General features: G+C 42.0%; 1 protein-coding gene across 1 annotated transcript in view; it reads left to right on the top strand.

The window, feature by feature from the left end:
* preb (prolactin regulatory element binding) overlaps positions 1–11,527 on the top strand; it is a 44,152-nt gene that overhangs the window by 25,179 nt on the left and 7,446 nt on the right. The window contains exons 3-4 of the mRNA XM_048601406.1: positions 8,826–8,920; positions 9,909–10,135. Coding sequence (XP_048457363.1) covers positions 8,826–8,920; positions 9,909–10,135 — 322 coding nt within the window. The remainder of the gene's footprint in view (positions 1–8,825; positions 8,921–9,908; positions 10,136–11,527) is intronic.

Raw genomic sequence — 11,527 nt, 5'->3', positions numbered from 1 at the left:
ACCGGACCCGAAACGTTAACTCTGATTTTTTTTTTTTCTTCTTCACAGATGCTGCCAGACCTGCTGAGCTTCCAACAATTTCTGTTTTTGTTCTTGAAGTCAAATCCTAGAGTGAGTTTCAATAGTCCAGTTTGATAGACCATAAGTTTTTCTTGCTGTTTGCCAGGGAGGTCAGTTCCTGGACATATTGACAAGAGGCTACCCATATCCTGGTAGCAAAAGAGCATTGTGTAGTGACTCCTTACTTGCTGCTAAAGCTTCTTGCTCAGCTAACATTGTTGTAATCAGTTTCTTTTTGGCAATTTTGTGCTTTCATTCAATGCTGTTTTCTCCAGTTAATGTCTCTCCCTGAGGCCCTTTTAAAACAAACTGGCCTTAACTAACTTTATACGTTACATGGGTTCTCTAAATTAATGTCTTCAACAGTCTTGTAGGATGTGTTCCTCTCTGACAGCCATCTGCTTTTGGAGCCACCTTATCACTGATTAATAATTGCCTCAGGACCAAAAGCTAGGCATAACTGCTTGGAAACTGCTACTAACTGTACCTCTGATATACAAAGAACAAAGAAAATAACAGCACAGGAACTGGCCCTTTGGCCCTCCAAGCCTGCACCGATATAAAAGATCTCTTCTCTCCACATGATCCTGCTTCTGGTCCACATTGTGACTTTCCTCTTCTGGGTTTTAAATCTCAAATCAGCAAACACTTTAGTAATTATCTGCATAAGTGGTTTGCTGTTTGTTTATTGAAATCACATGAGCTTTTGTGAATGCTGCTTTGAACTGATTGTTCAAAGTGACATTCTGACCTTTTTACAAGCAAAGACAAACGTCGCAGAACTGAGAATGAAAATTCATTTTTCTGCCATTCAAGAACCCAAGTTTCCAAGCAACAATAAGATTATGAACCTTCATTAAACTTCCTGTTCCTTTTGTTCTATGACACCTTATGATTATTAATCTTGCTCACCCACTAATTTTAGACCTGACCTTCTACTTGCCCTTTCTGCCTCTTTTAACTGCATAAAATCCATCATACATCCAGCTCTATTCAGTTCAGAATAAGAGTCAAATTGGACTCGAAGCCTTAAAAATTTCTCTGTAGATTCTGCCGGAACTGTTGAGTTTCTCCAGCACTTTTGACTTTATTTCAGAATTCCCAGCATTCACTGCATTTTGCTTTCATGTTTAGATATTACTAGATACGAAAGAAAGCAGTGTGAAGGACACCTTTTCTCTATGAGAGGAAGGCTGAGTGAGTGAACCGGAAGTTTCGTTCAATTGGGAATTCTGTGCAAAGGGGATCAAAGTGCTTTTAGTAAGATTTACCCTGCAAGACCTAAACACTGCAAAACAAGAGGTGTGTGAGAAAGGATCTGATCTGCAGTGAGACTGGCAGCTGAGTGATGTAAGGAAGGAAGCTTTTCTTATTCGTTTGTGGGATATGGGTGTCGCTGGCCAGCATTTATTGCCCATCCCTGGTTGCCCTTGAGAAACATAGAAATTAAGTGCAGAAGTAGGCCATTTGGCTCTTCAAGCCTGCACCACCATTCAATATGATCATGGCTGGACATGCAATTTCAGTATCCCGTTCCTGCTTTCTCTCCATACCCCTTGACCCTGTAGCCACACGGGCCACGTCCACCTCCCTTGAACATATCTAATGAACTGGCCCCAACAGCTTCCTGTGGAATTCCACAGGTTCACAACTCTCTTGAGTGAAGAATGGTTTACCCCTTTATTCTTAGACTGTGACCCCTGTTTTTGGTATTTATCAATATCGGGAATATTCTTCCCACATCTAGCCTGGGGTGTCCCATCAGGATTTTATATGTTTGTTTGAGATCCTCCCTCATTCTTCTAAGTTCCAATGAGTGCAAGCCCAGTTGGTCCAGTCTTTCTTTATATGTTAGTACTGCCATCCCGGAAATCAGTCTGGTGGGCCTTTGCTGGACGCCGTGGGACGGATATCAAACAACAATGAATCAGAATATAGGAAGGAGATAGAAGGCTTGGTAGCCATTACGGAGACATGGTTACAGGATGGTCACGACTGGGAGTGGGTACCAGACTATTCGGAAGGACAGACAGGAAGGTAAGGGAGGTGGTGTAGCCCTGATATTCAAGGATGACATCAGGGTGGTGCTGAGAAATGATATAGGTTCTATGGAGAATGAGGTTGAATCCATTTGGGTGGAAATTAGAAATTCTAAGAGGAAAAAGTCACTGATAGGCATAGTCTATAGGCCACCAAATAATAACATCACATTGGGGCGGGCAATAAACAAAGAAATAACTAATGCCTGTAAAAATGGTACGGCAATTATCATGGGGGATTTTAACCTACATGTAGATTGGTCAAACCAGCTCGGTCAGGGTAGCCTTGAGGAGGAGTTCATTGAGTGTATCCGTGATAGTTTTCTTGAACAGTATGTAATGGAACCAACGCGGGAGCAAGCTATCCTAGACCTGGTCCTGTGTAATGAGACAGGAATAATTAATGACCACATAGTTAGGGATCCTCTTGGAAGGAGTGATCACAGTATGGTTGAATTTAGAATACAGATGGAGAGTGTGAAGATAAAATCCAATACAAAGGTCCTGTGCTTGAACAAGGGGAACTACAATAGAGTGAGGGAGGACTTGGCTAAAGTAAACTGGATACAAAGATTTTATGGTGGGACAGTTGACGAGCAGTGGAGGACTTTCAAAGCAATCTTTCAAGGTGCTCAGCAAAAGTATATTCCAATGAAAAGGAAGGACTGTAAGAAAAGGGGTAATCTGCCATGGGTGTCTAAAGAAATAAGGGAGGCTATCAAATTGAAAGGGAAGGCATACAAAGTGGCCAAAAACAGCATGAAATTAGAAGATTGGGAAAACTTTAAAGGTCAACAGAAAGCCACAAAAAAAGCTACAAGGAAAAGTAAGATAGAACATGAGAAAAAAACTAGCACAGAATGTAAAGACAGATAGGAAAAGTTTCTATAAATATATAAAACGAAAAAGAGTGGCTAAAGTAAACGTTGGCCCTTTAGAGCATGAGAAGGGGAATTTAGTTATGGGATATGATGAAATGGCTGAGGCATTGAACAGGTATTTTGTATCGGTCTTCACAGTGGAGGACACTAATAATATGCCAGTAATAGACAAAGAGACGAGGGTAGGTGAGGACCTGGAAACAATCATAGTTACGGAAGAGGTAGTGTTGGGCAAGCTAATGGAGCTAAGGATTGATAAGTCTCCTGGCCCTGATGGAATGCATCCCAGGGTACTAAAAGAGATGGCGGGAGAAATAGCAGGTGCACTGGCGGTAATTTTCCAAAATTCACTGGACTCTGGGGCAGTCCCAGCAGATTGGGAAACAGCAAATGTGACGCCACTGTTTAAAAAGGGAAGTAGACAAAAGGTGGGGAATTATAGACCGGTTAGCTTAACCTCCGTAGTGGGGAAGATGCTTGAGTCTATTATCAAGGAAGAAATAGCAAGGCATCTTGATAGAAATTGTCCCGTTGGGCAGACGCAGCATGGGTTCATGAAGGGCAGGTCATGCTTGACAAATCTTTTGGAATTCTATGAAGACGTTACGAGCGAGGTGGACAATGGGGACCCAATGGATGTGGTGTACCTAGACTTCCAAAAGGCCTTTGACAAGGTGCCGCACAAGAGGCTACTGCATAAGATAAGGATGCATGGCATTAAGGGTAAAGTATTAGTATGGATAGAGGATTGGTTGACTAACAGGAAGCAAAGAGTGGGGATAAATGAGTGCTATTCTAGCTGGCAGTCAGTGACTAGTGGTGTGCCTCAGGGATCTGTGTTGGGACTGCAATTATTTACAATTTATATAGATGACTTGGAGCTGGGGACCAGGTGTAGGATGTCAAAGTTTGCAGATGACACTAAGGTGAGTGGCAAAGCAAAGTGTGCAGAGGACCATGAAACTTTGCAGAGGAACATAGATACGTTGAGTGAGTGGGCAAAGGTCTGGCGGATGGAATACAATGTAAATAAATGTGAAGTCATACATTTTGGTAGGAGTAATAGTAAAAAGCATTATTACTTGAATGGTAAAAAGTTGCAGCATGCTGCTATGCAGAGGGACCTGGGTGTCCTTGTGCATGAATCACAGGAGGTAGGTCTGCAGGTACAACAAGTAATTAGGAAGGCAAATGGAATTTTGTCCTTCATTGCTAAAGGGATTGAAATAAAAAGCAGAGAGGTTATGTTGCAGCTGTACAAGGTGCTGGTGAGGCCACACCTAGGGTACTGTGTGCAGTTTTGGTCTCCTTACTTGAGAAAAGATGTACTGGCACTGGAGGGGGTGCAAAGGAGGTTCACTAGGTTGATTCCGGAGTTGAGGGGGTTGGCTTATGAGGAGAGACCCGAGTAGATTGGGATTATATTCATTGGAATTCAGAAGATTGAGGAGGGTCTTATAGAAACATATAAAATTATGAAGGGAATAGATAAGATAGAAGTAGAGAGGATGTTTCCACTAGCAGGTGAAGCTAGGACAAGAGGGCATAGCCTCAAGACTAGAGGGAGCAGATTTAGGACTGAACTGAGAAGGAATTTCTTCACCCAGAGGGTTGTTAATCTATGGAATTTCTTGCCCAGTGAAGTAGTTGACGCTATTTCAGTAAACGCTTTCTAAAAAAAAGGTAGATTTTTTTTGAACAATGAAGGAATTAAGGGATACGGTGAGAACGCGGGTAAGTGGATCTGAGTCCACGAAAAGATCAGCCATGATCTTATTGAATGGCGGAGCAGGCTCGAAGGGCCAGACGGCCTACTCTTGCTCCTAGTTCTTGTTGTTCTTGGTGATGTGCAGTGATAACCTTCCCCCCATATCAGCAAAAGTAAAGAACTGGTTATTGACGTCAGAAAGAAAGGAGGAGAACATGCCCCCGTCTACCTCAATGGAGCAGTGAGAGAGTTGAGAACGTCAAGTTCCTAGGAGCGACGATAACTGACAACCTGTCCCGGACTTCCCATGTAGATACGACGGTAAAGAAGGCACAACAATGCCTCTTCTTCCTCAGACAGCTCAGGAAATTTGGCATGTCCATTAGGACATTTACACCTTTCGTTGCCGTAGAAAGGCTGCCAACATCATCAAAGACCCATCCCACCCCGGTAATGAATTCCTACAACCTCTTCCATCAGGCAGAAGATGCAGAAGCCTGAACACACGCACCTGCAGATTCAAGAACCGCTTCTTCCCTGCTGTTATTAGACTGATGAATGGCTCTCTAACTTCAAATAATGCTGATCTTGTTAATGTGATTTTGCCTAGTGCACGGTGAAACCTGTGTGCTTTATTCTGTCCAAGTTTTTTTTTTGTTCACCCTATGATCTGTATGTCCTTACTCACTATGATCTGCCTGTACTGCTCGCAAACAAAGCTTTTCACTGTACTTAGGTACAAGTGATGATAAATCAATCAATCGCTCAATAACAAGAATGTCTTTCCTCAGGTTAGGAGACCAGAATTGCACACAATGTTCAAGGTGTGGCCTTGCCAACACCCTGTATAACTGTAACAAGACATCCTTATTCCAATACTCGAATCCTCTCGCTATGAAGGCCAGCATGCCGTTAGCTTTCCACACTGCCTGCTGCACCTATATACCAACCTGCAGCGACTGTTCCACCATGACACCCAGGTCTCATTGCACCTCACCTTTTCCTGAGCTGCCACCATTGAGATAATAATCTGCCTTCCTGTTTTTGGGACCAAAGTGGGTAGCCTCACATTTATCCACAGTATCTTGCATTTGCCAAGTACTTGCCCACTCAGCCAGTCTGTCCAAGTCACCCTGCAGCCTCTTAGCATCCTCCTCACAGCACACACTGCCACCCAACTTAGTGCCATGGTGCAAGTCGGAGATATTGCGTTTAATTCCTTTGTCCAAATCATTGCATATTGTGAATAGGTGGGATCCCAGCACTGAACCCTGCAGCACCCTATTTGTCACTGCCTGCCACTCTGAAAAGGACCTGTTTATTCCAGCTCTCTGCTTCCAGTCTGACAACCAGTTCTCTATCAACATTGATACATTACTTCCAATACCTTGAATTTTGCTTATTAATCACTTGTATGGGACCTTGTCAAAAGCTTTTTGTAAGTTCAGATACACAACATTCACTGATTCACCTTGTCCACTCTACTGGTCACATCCTCAAAGAATTCCAGAAGATTTGTCAAGCCTGATTTCCCTTTAGTGAATCCATGCTGACTTTGGACGGATCCTGTCACCGCTTTCCATGTTTTCTCTCCCTCCTTCTTTTTTAAAAAAAAGTGGTGTTACATTAGTTACCCTCCAGTCCATTGGAACTTCCAGAGTCTATGGAAAATGATCGTCAATGCGTCCAATGTTATTAGGGAGGGAATTTTGTGATTTTGACTCAGCAACAGTAAAGGAACAGCGGTATACTTCCAAGTGAGAATGGTGAGTGTCTTGGAGGGGAACTTGCAGGGGTTGGTGTTCCCATGTATCTGCTGCCTTTGTCCTTCTAGATGGAAGTGGCTGTGGGTTTGGAACGTGGTATTTCAGGATCTTTGGTAAATTTCTGCAGTGCATCTTGTAGATAAAACATTGCTGCTAATGAGTATTGGTAGTGGAAGGAGTGGATATTTGTGGATCTAGTGCTAATGAAGTGGGCAACTTCATTCAGGCAAGAGTGTTCCAAACATTCACCATCCTTTGTGTGTGGCAGTGCTTTCCAATAACTCTCCTGAATGGTGTGGCCCTAATTCTTGGCCCATAGTTCTAGAAAGCCTAACCAGTGGAAATAGTCTGTCTTTATCTACTGTTTAACTTCTTGTTAATATCTTGAAGACTTTGATCAGATCATCCCTTAATTAACCTTCTAAATTCTCGAGAAATTGGGCCTAATGTGTACAGTTCCCTCATAACATAACCCCTGAAGTCCAAGTATCATTCTTGTAAACCTACATTGTATCCACTCCAAGGTTAATATATCCTTTCTCGGATGTGGTGCCCAGATCTGCTCACAGTGGGATCTAACCAGGGTTTTGTATAACCACAGTATGACTTGTGCATCCTTGTACTCCAGTCCTTTTGGTGTAAAGGCCAGCATTCCATTAGCTTTCTTGATGTGCAATAAATGCTGCCTAGCCAGTGATGCCCTCGTCCTGTGAATGAATAAAGGAAAAAATAATTCTTCTCTGTACCTGTTTGTGACATTTTAAAGATCTATGCACCTGAATCCCCAAGTCTCTTTGGAGATCCTCTGTATTTAACTTCATACCTTCTAGAAAGTACTTGATCTATCCTTTTCTTTGTCCAAAATAGATAGCCTCACTTGCTTACATTGAAATCTATTTGCCACAGTTTTGCCCATTCACTTCACACTAAATTACAGAGGAATACTGATAGACTATCGTTTACGCAGTCTACAATGCTGCTTAACTTTGTCATCAGCAGATTTGGATATGTGACTTTTCATGCCATTATCCAAGTTGTTCACAAATAATGTGAATAACTGAGATGCTAAAACTTGATGGACACCACTGGTCATATCCTGCTAATTTGAGTACTTGCTTATTGTTCCTACTTTCTGCCACCTGCCACTCAACTAATTTCCCAGGCATGTCAGTAATTTGCCCTCAATTCCATGGGCTTCCATTTTAGTTAACGCTGTCTTATGTGGGTCTTCGTCAGATGCCTTCTGGAAGTCCATATAAACAACATCTATTGACATTTTTGCTGTCTATTAACTTCGTCACCTTTTCAAAAATTCAGTGAGGTTTGGCAGGCATGACCTACCTATCCTGAATCCATGCTGGCTCTCCCTTCTTGTCTGAAAATGTTCAAGGTGTTCAGTTACCCTATCCTTGATGAGAGATGCCAACAATTTATCGGCAACAGATGTTATGCTAGCTGGTCTGTAATTTCCTAGTTTTTCTCTTTTGCCATTCTTAAAAAGCAGAGGGACGTGCATTTTCCAAACCAGAGGGATGACTCCTATATCTAGGAAACTCTGAAAAATTGTGCTGCAATGTGTTCCCCTACTTCCTTTCACACCCTCGAGCGGATGTAGCTAGTGGATACAATAGTAGTAACCTTCTAGGAATCATTAGTTTTGAAAATCTGCCAATATACCACCTTTATTTAAAAAGGGAAGGAGTCAGAAAAATCAGGAACTGTCTTAGAAGTATTGAGTAGATTGGGCTTCTACTTGTTGAAATAAAGAATGAGAGGTGACCTCGAAATATACAAGATTCTTAGAGGAGGAATTTCTTCTCAATGGGTTGTGAATCTGTGGAATTCTTTACCACAGAGGCCTGTTGAGAATGTGTCATTAAGTATATTCATGGCTGAGATTTACTGATTAAAAATCAGTCTAGGAGTCAAGGGGTATAAGGGAAAAGCCAAGAAAGTGGAGCTGAGGATTAGAAGATCAGCCATGATCTCATTCAGTGGCAGAGCAGACCTGATGGGCTAAATGGCATACAACTTCTCTTCTGTCTTATGGTCTTATCATATTAACATGGTTGATTTGCTGGTGGAAAACAGTGAGCATGCATAAATGGGTCTTTTTCTGATTGACAAGACGTGACAAGTGGAATCCTACATGGTTCTGTGCTAGAGCCTTAGCTTTTACAATTTATACAATGACTTGAATGAACGGAGCAAAGGCGCAGTCACTAAATTTGAAGATGACAAAGGCAGGCAAGAAAGTATGTTGAGGACATTGAAGAAGTTGCAAATGAATATATAGATATTTTAAGTAAGTGGGCAAAAATCTAGCAGATGGAATATAATATGGGAAAATGTAAATTGTTCACCTTGGCAGAAAGAACTAGAAAAACAGCATTACTTAAACAGAACGATTGCAGAATTCATAGGTGCAGTGGAACCTGGGTGTTCTGCATGAGTCACAAAAAGATGGTATGCAGGTCCAACAAATAATCAAGAAGGCTAATGGGGTATTTCCTTTATTACAAAAGGCATTGGAAATAAAAATTAAAGATGTTGTGCCTCAGTTTTACAGGAAATTAACAAGACCACATCTTAAATAGTGTGTGCAGTTTTGGGTTCCTTATTTAAGGAAAGATGTAAATGCATTGAAGGCGGTTCAGAGGAATTTTACTCAATTGATACCTGGAATGAGCAGGTTGTTTTATGAGGAAAGGTTGCACAGACTGGGCTTGTTTCCACTGGAGTTCAGAAGAGTGAGGGTAATCTGGCTGAAGTCACTAAGATCTTAACTGTCTCAAAGTAAACATGGAAAGGATGTTTACTCTGGTCGGTAAATATTGAATTTGGGGAAACTGGTTTAAGATGAAGAGTTGCCCTTTCAGGAAAGAGATGAGGGAAATGTTTCTCTCTCAGGGCTGTTCAACTTTGAAATTCTCTGCCTAGACAGAGCTAGTAGAGGCAGGGCCATTCAATATTTTTAAAGTAAAAGTGAATCCTTGTTGGGCGAGGAAATCAAAGGTTATCAGTAGACAGATTGGAATATGGAGTTCAGAGAACATATATTTGTATAGGTATTCCTTAGAATCTCTACAGTGTGGAAAAAGATCATTCAACCCACCGAGTCCACACTGACCCTCCAAACAGCATCCCACCGAGATTCACCCCATCCCCGTAACTCTACATTTCCCATGGCTAATCCACCTAACCTGCACATCCCCAGACACTGGGCAATTTAACAAGGCCAATCCACCTAACCTAGACATCTTTGGACTGTGGGAGGAAACCACAGCACCCAGAGGTAACCCATGTGGACACTGGAGAACATGCAAACGCCACACAGTCGCTGGAGGCTGGAATCAAACCCAGGTCCTTGGCTCTGTGAGCCAGCAGTGCTAACCACTGAGCGGCATTGGTGAGACCATACCTTGAATACTTGACCCATGAATAAATCAAAAAGTTACACTCTGGTCATGTTTCTGTTGTTGCTCACAAATTTCCGGTTATTTGCAGGTTTGGCAAGGTTGAGGACGATAAGGACACCTTCCGTCTGTACACAGTGCAAATCCCACACAAACGAGAACGCAAACCTCTCCAGTGTTACATCAGCAAATGGGATGGGAAGAACTTCCTGCCACTGCTCACCAGTGATTGTGGAAATGAAGTGATCTCTGCAATGTCAGTCAGGTACACAATTTGTAATTATTCATTCATGAGATGTAGGCTTTGCTGGCAGACATACTAAATCAAGGTCTTTCCTCGCTGTTCACGGAGGAGGACACCAGGACCATTCCAATAATAACAGATCATGTAGATGTTATGGAAAGGGAGGAATCATCACGAGGAAAAAGTACTGAACAAATTATTGGGATTGCCTGATGGCCTACATCCTTGAGTCAGAAAGAAAGTCACAATAGATCCACTGATTATAATATTCCAAAATTCATTGGATTCTGGAGAAGTTCAGTGGATTGTAATCCCCTTATTCAAAAAGGGAGGCAAGCAGAGAGTAGGAAACTATAGACCATTGGCAAATTGTTCGAATCTATGATTGAGAAAATAATAACAAGACATTTCGAAATCCGTCAGAGTAAGCATGGTTTTATGAAGGGTAAATCATGTTTGAGCAATTTGCTAGAGTTCTTTGAAAATGTAACAAGTAAAATAGATAATGGGGTATCCTGTAGATGTTGTTTATCTGGACTTAAAGAAGGCATTTGATAAAGAATCACAAAAAGTTAATACACAGGGTAAAATCACATGGGATCAGGGATAATTTATTAACTTGGATAGAGGATTAGCTAACCAACCAAAAGCAGAGAATTGGGATAAATGTGCCTTTTTAGCAAGATGTAACGAGTGGCGTTTGGTCGTTGTGTCCCAACTATTTACAATCTATATTAATGACTAGAACGCAGGGATAACAGTTAAGATGGTCAAATTTGCAGATGACACTAAAATAGGTGGGAAAGTAAGTTATATTGAAGAAATAAGAAATCTACAAACGGATATGGATCAGTTAGGTGTATACTTGTCTTTCCAAATACATGTAAATCCTGCTCCTCCAACAACTTTTTCACCAGTCTACACTTCCCTGGCTTTTCCTTACCACCTTTCTTAAATGTCAGCCCACTTAATTTTTTTAAAAAGGCAAAATACTGCATATGCTGGAAGTCTGAAGTAGACATTCTTAGAAGCCCTTTCAGCACCTGTGGTGATTAACAGATTTAATGTCTCAGATTAGTGGCCTTGCTTCAGAACTCTGAAAGATCATCAGCCCGTGATGTTGAGTTTCTGCCACTACAGTTGCTCCATGACCTGCTAAGTATTACTGTTCTGTTTCAATAAAACATCTGCACAAATTGTGATTGCAGCATTTTCTTTTGATTCCACTAACTATTATCAAAATTACGACCAGTTTCAACAAGGGGATCTCCAAAATGTCCATCTTCTTCCTCAACCAAGCACACCCCAGCACTGTGGTTGACAGGGCCCTCAGTTGGGCCCGACCCATCTCCCATACTTCAGCCCTTCAGCCCTCCCCCCCCCCCCCCCCCCCCCCCCCCCCCCCCCCCCCCC

This window comes from Rhincodon typus, chromosome 9 (assembly GCF_021869965.1).
Source record: "Rhincodon typus isolate 14 chromosome 9, sRhiTyp1.1, whole genome shotgun sequence".
NCBI lineage: Eukaryota > Metazoa > Chordata > Chondrichthyes > Orectolobiformes > Rhincodontidae > Rhincodon > Rhincodon typus.
The sequence above is the reverse complement of the archived record's forward strand: the minus strand, read 5'-3'. Positions and strand labels throughout refer to the sequence as shown.